This window comes from Silurus meridionalis, chromosome 26, assembly GCF_014805685.1.
Source record: "Silurus meridionalis isolate SWU-2019-XX chromosome 26, ASM1480568v1, whole genome shotgun sequence".
Classification (NCBI taxonomy): Eukaryota; Metazoa; Chordata; class Actinopteri; order Siluriformes; family Siluridae; genus Silurus; species Silurus meridionalis.
Genome location: NC_060909.1, coordinates 4,737,214 through 4,753,255, shown reverse-complemented (window position 1 = coordinate 4,753,255; position 16,042 = coordinate 4,737,214). Strand labels below are relative to the sequence as shown.

At 38.0% G+C, this 16,042-nt stretch overlaps 1 protein-coding gene across 1 annotated transcript in view; it reads right to left on the bottom strand.

Moving 5' to 3' along the window:
• Positions 1 to 16,042, bottom strand: part of si:ch211-186j3.6 (neural-cadherin) — a 285,200-nt gene that overhangs the window by 84,294 nt on the left and 184,864 nt on the right. The window contains exon 23 of the mRNA XM_046840706.1: positions 287 to 501. Within this exon, the coding sequence (XP_046696662.1) occupies positions 287 to 501 (215 nt within the window). The remainder of the gene's footprint in view (positions 1 to 286; positions 502 to 16,042) is intronic.

Genomic DNA, 16,042 nt, shown 5'->3' with positions numbered 1-16,042 from the left:
TAGTTTTTTCCTTTTTTCATTTTAAATTACATTAAAATTGCACACTACTATATTCGCCACTGGAGATCAATCCTTTTCCCAGAAATATCTGCAGAAAAAACAACAACACTTGCATTCCTGTAAGCATGTGGTAAGTAGGGGAGACAACCTCTAGCTACCAGACCTCTGTAAAACTCTGCTGGTGCCGACAACTTTTCAAAGAAAAACAAATGATTTTTCTCCCTCATTCCAGCTCCCTGCTGCTTTTTTCCATCTTTTTGCAATACAGTAAATTTGTGTACGTTACCTATAGCCATGAAATCCTCTGGTTCCCAGGGTTGCAGTGGGGCGAGTGGACCACTGTAGAGCAGCAGCCCATCTGCCACCTCTGTGATGAACTCCAGAGAAAGGTGGCTTTCGAAGCATGGCCTTATGGGAGGAAACCAGGCATAGCCATTGCCATGGAAACTATGCTTGGTCTGCTGACATTCAGGTCCATCAAACTGTGCGGGGCACTGACATCTACAAAACAACCAAAATAAAAAATTATATATATATATATATATATATATATATATATATATATATATATATATATATATATATATATATATATATATATATATATATATATATATGTGTGTGTGTGTGTATATATATATATATATATATATATATATATATATATATATATATATATATATATATATATATATATACATACACACACACACACACACACATATATATATACAACACAAAAATGTGAATAAGTCTTAGCTAATTGGCAAAAACTGTTTTTTTTTTTTCTTTTTTTCTTTTTTATTATGTGTCACCGAATTGAAAGTAACAATTGTTTATGCTATTTGGAAATTACACATATGAAATCCGAATATTGGATTAGCATTTGTTTTCACTTTATACATTCTATCAGCAAACTGACAGCCAAAAAAGAAAAAGTCAAAGTCAAAAAGTCGATAGTCATTTTTATGTGGTGTTTTATATGTGTATTGTCTGTCTGAGACCAATATTTAAACCTAATTAGAGAGCAATTACAGATTTAAGCTCCCTAGGGCTGTAAAGTTGTGGGAGTGTGGACACATGGACATGTGTACCGGATGAGGACTCATGAGGCAGTCAGTCTAGTCTCCAATTATGTTGTAAAAAGTTATGATATGAGAAAAGAATTGTGAAAATTAGCAGACAATCCTCATGCATACACAAACACCATATGGCTCTAGAACATAAATGCTAGATGATTGAGCTCCCCTTCAAACCAATATGATCAGGCAGAAAAATTAGCACCATGGCATAATGATCATACGCACACCTTAACACAGACCACTCGGAAATTAGAGTGTAAATGGCGTCAAACCAAATTGAGAGTATTTCAAATAGCATAGAAGGAGAGTCTCCTGAGTTATAGAAAATACATTTTTTAATAGTAAAGTTGAAAACATCAGGAAAAAAATCCAGGCAATTGAATATAAATCACCCTGTAGACAGCGCTGTAATTATAACAGACGATCAATTACAAAGTTTTACTCCTATTCAAGAAAATGACTTAATTTCATTTATTTCCTCATAAAAATCATCTACTTGCATTCTCAATCCCTTGCCTACAAGTTTCTTTGACCAGATAATTTTATAAGTAATTGAACCTGTTCTAAATATAATAAAGTTTTCCATCAGAACTGGTTATGTACCTAAATACTTCAAACTGGCAACCTTGACCCTTGTCAGCTGTCCAACTATAGGCCAATTTCAAACCTGCCCTTTTTCTCCAAGATTCTAAAAAAGGTTGTGGCACAGCAGGTTTGCTCACATCTACTTAGAAATAACATTTTTGAAATGTATCAGTCAGGATTTAGGCCTCATCATTGCACAAAAACAGCACTAATTAAAGTGGTAAATGACCTGCTATTTGGTTGCATCTCTTTACTTGTTTTGGTTGACCTTTATTCGAGCTTTTGACACCACTGAGTATTATCATATCAGTTTGTTGATGTAAATTGTGAGTTCTCCTCACTCTCTGAGGAAAAGTTTGGTGTTCCGCAAGGATCTGTCTTAGGCCCACTGCTTTTCTCTTTGTATATGCTGCCTCTGAGTGCAATTATACATAAACAAGGTATTAGCTTCCATTGCTATGCTGACGATACGCAGTTGTATATATCAGCAAAGCGAGATGAGAGAGATCAGCTTAACAATTTTGAGGAGTGTGTAAAGGACATTAGACAGTGGATGCTTGATAACCTCCTTCTGCTTAACTTGAATAAGACGGAAGTACTTTTAATAGGACCACATGCAGCTAGAAGCAAACTTTCCAATTACGTAGCATCTCTGGATGGTGTTTCTGTCTCAATGTGTAAAGCAGTCAAAGGCCTTGGTGTGATTATTGACTCTAGTCTGTACTTTGAGGCTCATGTGAATAATTTTACCAGGATCGCCTTCTTTTACCTAAGAAATATTGCTAAAATTAGAAATATTATGTCGTTACAGGATGCAGAGAAACTAGTTCATGCTTTCGTTAAATCTAGATTAAACTACTGTAATGCTTTATAAGCTTCATTTAGTCCAGAATGCAGCAGCAAGAGTCCTTACTAGATCTATAAAATATGACCACATCACCCCTGTTTTAATCAGTCTACACTGGCTCCCAATTTCATCTCGCATTGATTATAAAATACTACCACTGACGTATAAAGCGCTTAACGGTCTCACGCCGCAGTATCTGAGTGAACTTCTGTACCAATATGATCTCCCACGCCTACTTAGATCAAAAGGTGCAGACTATCTGTTGATACCTCAAATAATGAAGACTACAGCAGGGGGCAGATCTTTCTCTTATAAAGCCCCACGGTTATGGAACAGCCTTTCAATTAGTGTTCAGGACTCAGACACAGAGGCTGAAAACATATTTATTTAGTCAAACATTTATTCGGTAGATGTTTCTAAGGTAAAGGAGCAGATCTGGAGGGATCATGATACAGAGTGTTTGGTGAACTGGGATATTTGTATCTTGTCGTTCCCTCACTCTCATGTTCACTCAGGTTTGTTGACGCTGGTGTAGTGGGTCGTCTCTTATCCCAGAGATCTCTCATGTCTGTGCTTCTGGCTCTCCCTTTTAGTTATGCTGCCACAGCGAGTCTTGCCGGAATCCTCAACTGCACAGTGTCCTTAATACAACAATAATGATACTTAATAATCCATCTCTCTCTCTCTCTCTCTCTCTCTCTCTCACTCCCTCTGTCGAGTTAAACAAGCTCCTGAGGTACCAGTGACCACTGTTCCTGCCCCTTTTCTCCCTGGATCTGCCTGTTCCGTGCCACTCTGTGCAGCAGGGGATGGTTTCTCATCAATTGCCTGGGAATCCAATATATTACGGAGTAAGAACAGGAACTTTGAGGATGCATCTGGACTGTACTTAATGTCAACAGTCTGCTACACTGACTCAGGACTACAGTTTGCACTGCACATCTCAACATTGTGTAGTTATAATGAATAGACATTCGATGCAACCAGATGAGGACGGGTTTCCTCTTGAATCTGGTTCCTCCTTAAGGTTTCTTCCTTATGCCATCTCAGGGAGTTTTTCCTTTGCCACAGTCACCACTGGTGCACTAATTAGGGACAAACTTACACTTATAATGAACATCTTATTTATTCTTTATTAAGGCATTATTAGCTGTGTAAAGCTGTTTTAAATTTGAATTAAATCAATTAAACTGAAATACATACAGAAGCAAGCTAAATGTCATGTTTTTATTTATTTATTCATTATGGTGTCAGTCACATCACTGCTATTTTCATTTTCCTCTTATTTCATGTCTTTGTGTCTAATCAACTGTGATTTAAGCCTAATCAATTTGTGAAATTAATAATAATATTTTTTTCCATGCTGATCACCCTTTATTCCTCTCATGGCTTCTCAAGACACAAGCATTAATATGTCATCCTGCACTCTCTCTCTCTCTCTCTCTCTCTCTCTCTCTCTCTGAGGTGCATCCCTCTGATTACGTAACTGAAAAACGCTTCATTGAAATTGTTGAACAGATGCAGCAGCAACTTTACTCAGGTAAATTGATGCATGTAAAATGTATAGGCCTGTATTTTCTAGCACAGTATGCTGAAGCAGGAGAAAAAAGACAATACAACAATCGAAATAATGCTTGTTAGGAAATGATGTACAATTGAGGGACCCCGAAGGCATTGTATCAAATAAGTTTTCACAGTTAGTCATTCTTTCAGGCAATTCAAACAAATCCTTTAGTGGTATGAGTAATGTCAAGGTAAAAAAAAGACTGTTAGAAAAGCGGTAACTTATGGGACATTTTAAAGAGTCTATTTATCAAAGGAATGGACAAAGTGAGCATGACAATAGGAGATTGTGATAGAATCTAATCAGCGGCAGGTCTTGCAACAATGCGAGCTGTCCACGAAAAAAACGCAGGGTGGTCTGTCTACAATGCGCTCAGAAAAGTTTATGACGGTGTAGGATGTCCAGAGAAACGCCCTACAGTAGACTTTTTTTAATTGCAGGCACAGGGCGCCTCCGATTGTTCTAGCGTTCGCACCATTTACGAAGCATTCATCACACGCATGACAGGGGGTATGAGTGCAGAATGGAATTCTAATGTGCGCCAGCAGAGAAATTTACTGTGATAATATGCCGTTATTGCATTCCTAATACGAGGACATTGATTAATGTCAGTCTCTTGAAGAACCCAATCCAGATTTTTCCAGCCCAGTGCAGCTAATTCTCTCCCTAGACACACATCTAGGACATAAGACAGGGCTGGGCTGCTTGCAATAAGGCGACATTTCACCCTACAATCAATACAATAAAGGGTGGAATTGTCTGGGGGCCGGCATCGTTTTAAGCTAAGGTTTCATAAAAAGCCACTCTGACTTTTGGTTCGCCAACTTCTTGTTTGACTAAGAGTCAGGTTACACTTGAGTCATGCTATCTGGTGTTGGTGCAAGCCTTTTGTCTAGCTTAACCTGCTCACACATGGCCAATGATGGATGTCTTGACTACTTTGCATGGAGTGTTTAGGCACAGAGCAATATATTCCAATGACAGAAGCAATAACAGAGCAACTGGACCATCAGATAGGCTAGAAAATGAGAATACTACAAAGAAGGGGTGAATGGTTTCAGCAGCAAGGAATGCTAATAACCTATGCAATTGTGGTTTAAGGAACACTGGATATCCAGTGGTGAGAATCAAAGTCCTTTTTTTGCTCACATGTTGAGAACTGGTCAAAACAATATACTATATAGCTACTATACTATATACTATATGCCCATAAAGAGGCTTTTCATAGATAGGCATGTCAGGGTTGAATTCAGATGTCTGACTCATATGTAAGCCAAGGTGATGAGGTCCATCACCTCTTATTCCAGCCTTAGGTTGGACATAGGAAATCTCTCAGTACATTACAAATATTCTGGACATAGAAAGAAATACCCAGCAAGTACCCCTTTATCAACACTGTCATATCAATAGGTTGCAAAACAAATGGGTGTTTTGGGGAATTATCCAATCAGCAACACCTGCAGCTAAGTTAAGCTTTTCGCCAAGATATGTAGTTCTCCTCCTCTTTTTGCTGACAGAACAATGAGCAAAAACAAATGGAACTTTATCAAGGAGCCTGTGGGCGATGCTGCACTGACACCATCCTCAGTGCTGTGGTGTGCTTTGATGGCCGCCACACACACACACACACACACCTTGAATATAGACAGGTGCATTGTCTATATATAACTGGGCAGTGCACTATGTACACACCATACCATGCACATACTGTACGTGGAACTCTTTTCTCCTGAGAGCACACAAGGTCTATATACTAAGGGGTCTTGCAGGGTTTTTTTCAATTGCTAGATTACAGCCAACCACCTGTTCTTCAATCTCAGGATATATATATATATATATATATATATATATATATATATATATATATATATATATATATATATATATATATATTAGAAAGAAGATGAGGTGAGAGAGAAGTAATTCAGATGTTTTGGTCATGTGCAGAAGAGGGACATGGGGTATATCGGTGGAAGAATACTGAGGATGGAACTGCCAGGCAGGAGGAGAAGAGGAAGTCCAAGAAGGAGGTTTATGGATGTGGTGAGGAAAGACATGCAGGTGGTTGGTTTGAATTGAGCAGATGTAGAGGACAGAGTGATATGGAGATAGACGCGCTGTGGTGACCCCAAACAGGAGCAGCCGGAAAAAAAAGAAGAAATATATATGATGAGGAAGATGGCAAGGTGGTCCATCCACTAGACCATCAATGTAAACCAGGGAGATGTCAGAGCCACAAGCATTTCTCTATTGTTTGATAATGGAATTCGGTGCAATGTTGGTAGAGCCTGTAAAAGCCAGTGAGGAAAGTCTTAGGTCAATGCATCCTGACCTGAACCATGCCATGGAATACTATAGTCAACAGTGAGGTGACCTGTTCCCTACTGAAAATACCCCAGACCTGGAACTCTTCATCTGGAAGCAGTTAAACACGTGAAAATTCTAATGTGTTTGGACGCCTGCTAGAGGTCCTTGGAGTGGTCAAATTTTAGTCTACCCTGTATCTAGTGTACCTTTCTCTCAGAGTAAGAGGTAAGAATACTTTAAGGCTCTTCTCTATTCTGGCACGAGGTGGTGGAAAGAATTTCCCCTAGATGTCCGAACAGCTGAGTCACTGGCTATCTTCAAGCAACGAGTGAAGACCTACCCCCTCATGAAACACTTAAAGTAGCACTTTTTCCACTTTGTTTAGTCTGTGTTTATATTTATTAAAAATATAATAGAGTTGTAGGCTGAGGGTATCTTAAGTTTGTAATCTAATAAGCCAGTGTTGATTTATTAATTGATAGAGACTTCATTTTTTACATCGCTCTGGATAAGGGGCATCTCCTTAATGCCGTAAACATACATGTAGTCTGATTGGTTAAAAGAACAGCTTTAAGCAACATAGTGATTATGCAAAAAAAGTCACAGGTGCTGACTGTAAAGGCCTCAAATCTGAAACCTTTGACCCCAGTAATTTATAAAAAGCTATAAAATTAGGAGAAGAGCCTATTGGGTACCGTAATTTCCGGACTATAAAGCGCACCCATATATAAGCAGCACCCACTGAATTTTACAAATATTTTTTTTTTAACATAAATAAGCCGCACCTGTCTATAAGCCAAAAGTACACTAATGTACTTTACACAGGCTTTAACGAAAGACACGTTACACACGGTGTAACAGGTGAAATATGTTGAGCTTCCTTTAGGAGCATAGCGGTATTTTGGGAATAGCATGCCACTGCATTTTTTCCGGTATTACTGCGTGTGTGTGTGTGTGTAAGACTGAGGATTATGTCCTTATTAATTTCTGATGTTGATTTCTAAGTTTCTTTGGCTAACCCGTAACGCTGTTGCCAAGAAAAATAAAAAAGCACGAGTTTTGGAAACCTGTCTGTGTTTATATGATGTGTTGCAACTGGAGTTAGCGAGCTCTCCCATGACCCAGACTCAAAGCGTTACAACGGCTTGTATCTAAACAGTAGCCTACCAAGAAAGTCATTGTTCACTGTCTTCCTCCTTCCTTTCACAACTATTTCTCTCGAGAGTTTATCTTTTGGCATCGTCGTGCGTTTAAAAATCACCTGATGGAAGTTTTCTCTCCCGATGACGTGCAGCTCAGAACACAGGTGAGGTGCGTTTTTTCGTTTCCATTCGTAAATTTCATTGGTCTAATGCTATGTCGCTCAGTTTTTTGGCTTGAAGTTTGTGAAACCGGGAAAAACCCAGAAAAAATTCATAAATAAACCACTTCGTTGTTTAAGTTCAAAACGTGGGAAAAAAGTAGCGGCTTATAGTCCGAAAAATGTGGTATTTGTTTTTTTTTGGAGCATCGCATTTCACTTTTAGTCCCAATTTCCTTTTATAATTCGCTCCACTCTTCTGGGAAGATGTTCCTCTAGATTTTAAAATATGCTTGTTAATATTTTACTCATTCAGTTAAAGTTAGTAAAGTCAGGTACTGATGAGGTGAGAAGGTCTGGGTTACAGTCAGCGTTCCAATTGATCCAAAAGGCATTCAATAGGGTCAAGATCAAAGCTCCATAGCAAACCACTCGAGATCTTCCACGCAAAAATATGTCAACCATATCTTCATGGAGCTGCCATTGTGCACAGGGGCATTGCTCCGCTGGAAAAAAGGTTTGGGTTTCCAAGTTGAAGTAAACACAAAATTCTATGATACAGCATCCAAAAAACGTACTATACAGTTGTGTGCCTCCATCTTTGTGTTAACAGTTTGGAGACGAAACACATATGGCAGGAAAGGTCAGGTGTCCCAATACGTTTGTCTATATACTGTATTCATGAACAAAATACATATATTAAAACGTAAGTCAGTAACTCTTCATGCCAGCAAAAAAATGCCTTGCTAGACCTTGCCACTGGTAGCAAGAGAATTATATACGCTCTCTAAACCTTAAATATGCGCATTTGTCATTTCTGTGTATAAGATTGTTGATGCCATAATGAGAATTTATTTTCTTAGAGCCTGCACAGAGTGGCTTTGATTTTAATCTTTGACATGTCACATTATTACAAACATAAACCATACAGCTAGTCAAGGGTCATTACAATGTAATGTACACAGCTGAAAATGAAAAACTGTGATGAAAAACTTTATGCGGGTATCATGTAGTCCTGAGGGTAAATACATAGTGAACGTTCCTTATTCCACAATGCACTTTGATCTGAAACTGTATACGCATAGGCTGTTTGTGTGGAAGAAAAAACTAAAATCTTTTCTGCAGGAGAGAGAGAGAGAGAGAGAGAGAGAGAGAGAGAGAGAGAGCGAAAAGAGAAAGAGCTACACTAACTGAGATTGCTGCCAAAATGCCATTTAATATTTGTACTTTCACCAGTATTTGATAAGAATCAACTATGCTGAAAACGACCATGGGTTTCAAAGATTAGGTTCAAAATGTCACAACACTGAGCACCAGGGCCAAGAAGGCATCAGATCATCCCCCCTATTCCCCCAAACTGATAATCAAAGTCTTGGCCTCAAGATACATAGCAGGGTCATCAGCAAAAAGACACTCCAATCTTCAAAGTAAGTGGTGTGTGTGTGTGTGTGTGTGTGTGTGTGTGTGTGTGTGTGTGTGTGTAAGAGATGTTTAAAAAACTGGTATTTCCTCAGAAATTCGGAGAGCATCTCACAAGCAACCACCATGATGGTCTAAATGCAGTTGTTCTCCTCACCAGCATGTGTTAGGTCCTGTCTTGTTCATTTCCTTTCATATTTATGCCACTTCGGCAGACGCCCTTATCCAGAGCGACTTACATTCATCTCATTCGTCCAAATGAGCAGCTATGGGGTTAAGGGCCTTGCTCAGGGGTCCAGAAGTGTTACCTCTGTGTAGCTGCGATTTGATTTGAAGCATCCACCTCCTTGTTTTTATTTTTCTTATTTAGTAATGAGCATTAGAAATACTACTTTTTTGTATTGTGTGGTAAAAACACCTGGCCATCCATGTTAAAATCCTGTTAGTGGTTCTCTTCAAGTATCTACCTTCACTGGATAGCTATTTAGGAATACACACCAGATCAGCCAAATACATTATATAGACATATAGAAAATATAGACATATAGAAGATATTAGGACGCATGACAATTTCAACCATATGTGCATTTTCCCTAATTTGTTACCACAAAGTTGGAGGCAAACAATAGATTAGGATGTTTTTGGTTGAGGTAATATTCAATTATCTTTGTCATACAGCTGAGAAACTGAGGGTTAATGATCTTGCTCAAGGGCCCAGCAATGGCAACTTTGAACCAATGACCTGCCGATCATACGTCCAACATCTTAACCACTGAGCTGCCACCACCCAAACATTTGTTCATATAGTGCATGTGGCAACAGGTAATGTTGAAGCAGAAAGGAGAAAATGTAATCTCTAATAGGGTGGTTTAAAAAGTTCATAAGCAGCTGATGTCACAGCTAATGAGGGATTGTCACGGTTTTTACAGTTTACACAGAGTGGTTGAAACATAGCACACAGAAACACTTCACTGATGAGGAAGGTCAGAGGAGAATGGCCAGACTTTGACAGGGCAGAGCACAATTTCAGTCTTGGTATAGCATTTCTAAATAAAGAAGCCTGGTGAGTGCACTTGTTGTAAATCCTGAGTGTCATTTCACAGCCACTCGGCCAGCTTCAGGTATTCTTTTCAGGTGTGTGTGTCACAGATGTCCACTTCAAAATCGAACAAATAAACCAAACACAGCTAGCCTGTTCTGTTGCTAACTGATAACATGGGCCTTGTGTGGTTATCTCTTTCTGAAAGGCTCACATCTGTGCTTCAGGTGGGCTACATACGAGAAGAGCAGAGAGGAATCTATCTGAAGTGTACACTGCACTGGTACAGGTCGTCTGCTGGGATATGCCTCATCCTGCTAGCCATATAGTGGCTGATGTCAATCAGTGAAAAACACAGAAATTGCCAACATGGTTAAACAAACCAGTACTGTTTAATCAGGTGACACCACCAGGGAGAGCAAACCTCACCGAGTATATTCCACCACAGGAAACTGTTGCTTCTGATGCCAATTTGTGCATTAGAGCCAAAAGTCTGAGAAAGCTACAAACAAGAATGATCGATTACAGTTCTGAATTAAGGTTCTAATTTTTTTACTTAAACCCTTATTTTTTTATATTTAAAATAGAGAAATATAAGACCAAGGCATGGGTTTGTGTGGGTGTTTACTGTATTTTGAGGATCACTTCTGCAGATGGTCACCTGGCACAGAGTGCAGGATTATTTATAAGGTGTTGTTTTCAATTTAACATATTATTATAAAGAAAGTGTATTTAATTGTGTATTATTTATATAACATACAACCGCCCCTGTAGAAACATAGCAAAAGTTCCGTTTGGTGTCCTGATGGTTTACATCATTTAAAACACCATCATTACTTTATAACAAGAATATTTTGTCTTTATGATTTCACAAATAATAAACAAACCTTTGCATAAAGCATTCATTTGTCCATGCCCATACTGATCGAGAGTATCAAAAACATAAAAAGTATTAATATATGGTACATTTAGACCAGATAAAAGAGTTCAGTTCCTGTGCGAAAAAAGTTGTAATTCATCACGAGTTAACTCATGACTTATCAGCGGTCTACTACAATGGCTCAGGACCACAGGTTGCATTTAAATGCCCACCACTGCACACCTCAACAATGATGGAACTGTAATAAATGGGCCGAGTGTAATAAAAGTGCCACCCATATAAGAATGAGTTTTCTATTTGAGTCTGGTTCCTCTTAAGGTTTCTCCCTCATGAGATCTCAGTGAGATTTTCCTCGCCACAGTCTCCCCTGGCTCTTTCATTAGGTACAAATTTACAATAATAAATATAAACTTAAAGGCACAAAACTTAGACTGTCTTTTATACAACTTTATAACCGCTTTATCTCTGGCGCTTTAGCACTATTCAAATAAAAATGAACGGAATTGAATTAAATCTAAATTGTTATTGCAATAAAAAAAATTCTATAAATACTGTATAGACAAAGCATTCAGTTATTAATTATGAACATATCTTAATTTAAATGCATTCAATTACTCATTCATTGTTTAGAATTGCCTAGAAATGTATATTTATTTCATTTCAAATTCATCTTAAGAGTTCCAGAGGCTAAATGGCAATGCTGCTCAGTGCTCACTCTCTGAATGCGCTGCAATGTTTTGCATATTTATGCAACACCACCAAACCTGTGAGAGCCAGACATAAACAAGTGTAACACTTACTGTAACTCCACACTATATTTGCAGACGGTGTGTGAAAAAGCACTGGTACTGCATTTAAATTACACCCTAATGAGGCACTGTCCAGGTTATCCCTGACAAAAAAAAAAGCTTAATATCCACCCCAAGCCAATATACAGAGTAGAAAGCTTAGATTCACATTGGGTTTTGTAACAGAAATAGCACAACAAGCAAATACCATTACACACGCCTGTTTCACAGCTTTATTTACTCAATCTAATTAGAAACCAAGTAGGAATTTGGCAAAGAACATAATTGCTCTGGGAGCACACAATATATCGGCATGACATTCTAAACCATACATTTTGGATAGTTTTTAGTTTCTCCGGTGAGGACGGATAAAGAAAGAAAGAAAGAAAAAAAAAAGACACATAGTATAACAACAACTCCAGATTGCTGATGAATATGGATTTTCTTTCTTCCCAGTGGCATTCCATGTTTTTTTAGTTCAACTGCCTAATTAATCAAATGAGACTTGGCAGTAGAACAGCCATCCATTGCCATCTATCACAGCTCATGTGATGAGAACATGTGTGCACATCTGTCTGTTCATATTTGTTCATATGATGTGGTGCCGTATTCGGAAATCACTGGCGATGATAATTACCGAAGATCTCCGTCAGTCTGAATTGAATTTAATTAAGGCTGGATATTATAAAGAAACTGTTTGCATAAACTCTGAACTCAGCCTTCTGCTAAAAATCTGCATGTACATGCAACACGTTTTCAAGAACTTTAGAATAACTAGAAGAATTCTGTTTGTTATGCAGAGAGCATGGTAGCAAAGTGCAGAATCCTTTTGCTGCGTTTCAAGAACTTATTACATCATTTTCTTGGGAAAATTGGTTCTGAATGCAATGTCGTTACAACATGGTAAGTATAACAGCTTACAAGTGCAGTCAAAGCTGACTTTGCCCCCTTTACCAGTCAAATTGATGCCACTTAGAAATAACTTCTAGCCAAGTCTAGACAAATTGGAAGTTGCTTCTATAATACTTTACTCTATTTTTTAGGTACTTCCATTTTATTTTTAAATTTCTTAAAATTTAATTGAATGCATTTCATTTTTTCAGTTGTTGCCATGTGAATTGTTGTCATGTCTTTTGTTGCCTGCTTGGACATGTCACTCTTGAAAAAGAGATTTTTAATATTTAAGATTTTTTTCTGCTTCAGTAAAGGTTACTAAGTAAATCCTCAGTGAGTATATTAACATACTCAACTTAAATCTCTCTACCAAAACTTTCATCTGCCCACTCTATATAAGACGTTCTGCCCCCAAGCTCACCTCCAGCTCACGACTATGCTGTTACATTTACATTTGTAGTATTTAGCAGAATTCGAGTTATTTAATCATACAACAGAGCAGTTGAGGGTTAAGAGCCTTGCTCAAGATCCCAGTAGTGTCAGCTTGGAGTTGCTGGCTTGTGAGCTCATAACCTTCTGAGCAGAAGTCCACCATCTTCTCCACTATGCTGCTATTAGATTCAAATTGTCATAATTTCTACATATTGTGTTAAGAGTGAAGTTTGTGATCTTTCTGACACACTGTATGATTCAACTCTGCAGTCTCTGTAGCCTAAAGGATACTTCCCTCCTACATATCTTAACACCTCCATTACCAATGCATATTCTAGCAATACAGGAGTCACATCTCGAAGGTATTCATTACGTCAATAAAACACCCCTTTATCAAAGACCCCTGTGTAGCCATTCCATTAGAAATCCATCAAATGCATACCTAAATCCATAAAACCAATTAGAAGCCACCTGTTAAACCATTATGACCCCAGATATTAACACATTTCAGAAACATACAGTGAATGTACATATGGAAAATCAATCAAACCATTTTCCATTAAACTTTCTTTCAGCTTCTCCCGTTAGGGGTCGCCACAGCGGATCATCCGCATGTTTGATTTGGCACAGGTTTTTTACGCTGGATGCCCTTCCTAACGCAACCCTCCCTATTTATCTGAGCTTGGGACCGGCACTAAGGCTTGTGCAACCCTAATGGCTGGGGTTGGTTCCCTGACCGGGGATCGAACCCGGGCTGCAGTGGTGAGAGCGCCGCATCCCAACCACTAAACCACCGAAACCATTTTCCATTATTTCTTGTAAAAAAAGAGCAATATATTCTGATTTGTATTTCAGACTAACTATTTAGTTTTCAGTTTAGTTATACATGAAACAGATCTGTCCAACGAGACAGGACCTCACATTTATGTCGACGCATTCATTTCTGTTCAGGATTGGAAAAGCAGTGATGGACAGTAATGAAGTAAATGTAATTCGTTACTGTACTTAAGTAGCTTTTTTGGGTATCTGTACTTTACTGTATTATATATTTCCGTTTGGGGAGACTTTTACTTTAACTTCACTACATTTCAAAGTCAAATATCTCACTTTATACTCAACTACATTTTGGAAAATCAGTCAGTCCTTTTTATTAATGAGTGGATAAAAACCTAGCTAAAAAAATGTGGCCGGATTTGTGCGATCTTTTGAAGCAGGTGAAAAGAAGATTTTGGGCTCCCGAAAATTGTAATACATATCTATCAGTGTTTGACTCTAATATCATTCTAATAATAGATTGGTGCATTAAAAGTAACATTAGAGTCTTTTTACATAAACCGATTTGAATAAGCAAGGAGTCTTATAACAAAAATTATAATTCGGAACATCAAAGCCATAATAAATCATAGTACTTTGGATAAGTACATTAGAAGGTAAATACTTTTGTACTTTTACTTAGATAAAAGTTTAAAGGGACACTTTTACTTTAAATTGAGTAATATTTTACCCGAGTGCATCTCTACTTCAACTCAAGGACATGATATGTGTACTTCGTCCACCACTAAAGTAAAAAGTACTGTATAGTACAGTGGTATATTACTCCTGTGTAGCAATTCTGTCAGAAAACCATCAAATGCATATCCAAATCCATAAAACCAATTAGAAGCCCCTGATATTAACACGTTTCAGAAACACGCAGTGCTGTTAAAAATCATTGTAGCCTATAATAAAACCACAAGGTATCAAAGGAGAAAAGCCATTTCCATTATTTCTTGTAAGAAAGAACAAAATAATCCTGTGTGGATTTGAAAATTCATTCAGATCGACCAGAATTTACTGAATCTTTCTTTCTTCATTGAATTCTTAGTCATTGTTCAGTTTTAAATGTAGCTAGCTACTGCATATACAGGATGTGAAACATACTAGAACACAAGTCTCTCGGGTGAGGCCTAGATGACATGTGCGTGTGTTTAAGGAAGTCTTGATTGCCATCTGATGCGTTATGCGGCAATCAAAAGCGTGGCATTTTAATTTTAAGCAAGCTCCCTGGAATACTCTAGTTGATATTGATGATGTGTTTGTTGCTCTGCATTACTAATGACTCTACGGGATATTAATTATACTGCATTTGTAAACACTTCGCATCATTACCACAGAAACGAACTCTGTCTTTATTTTTTTTTTATATTCATTCCATACTATGTAGAACATTCGATGAAATACTAAAAGACATTAAATAGTTAATCTCGCATACAGATTTTACTTCCGCGTATCTCAAAGTGATCATTTAGATCAGAAAGGAACTGAGGTCCCTTGAGCAATAAGTCCAACCTTCTGCACATATTTTGCATCATTTCCCATAGAAAGAAGGTTGTCAGAGATGTTTCTGATGAGAAATTAAAGATGTCAACAATATTCTGTCTGCCAGCAACCTCTTGAGTGACACTAAGGATTTGGTTTATTAACTAAACTATTCCAACACGAAATAAATAAATATATAAAAATCCTCTCTCATCCATCACCGCTCCTCCCTCCATCTCAAAGTGTATTGTTATTCTGTAAGGAAAATCAATAGTCGTGCAATACCTCGGTAACTGAATTAAATAGCGGGCAGAAGAACAGCTTGCCGTACCTCATATTCGCAAGAACCCTCAGTGGTGAGAGGATTAACCTTACAAATATTAGATGAGCTCTATCTGGAAAGTTCATTTGAACTTAAGTCATTTGGCATTCTCCAAGATGCCGTTGAGCATGAGAACGAGTGAGAAGGGAACGTTTCAGGCTGACTTGTTCAGAGCTCGAACTCTTGCACACCGTTACATCACACTCCCTTTCATCATCCTCTACAGAGACCCGACTTTTAATATGTTGCATTTAGTCTATTACTTACGTACTGTTAATTGACCGC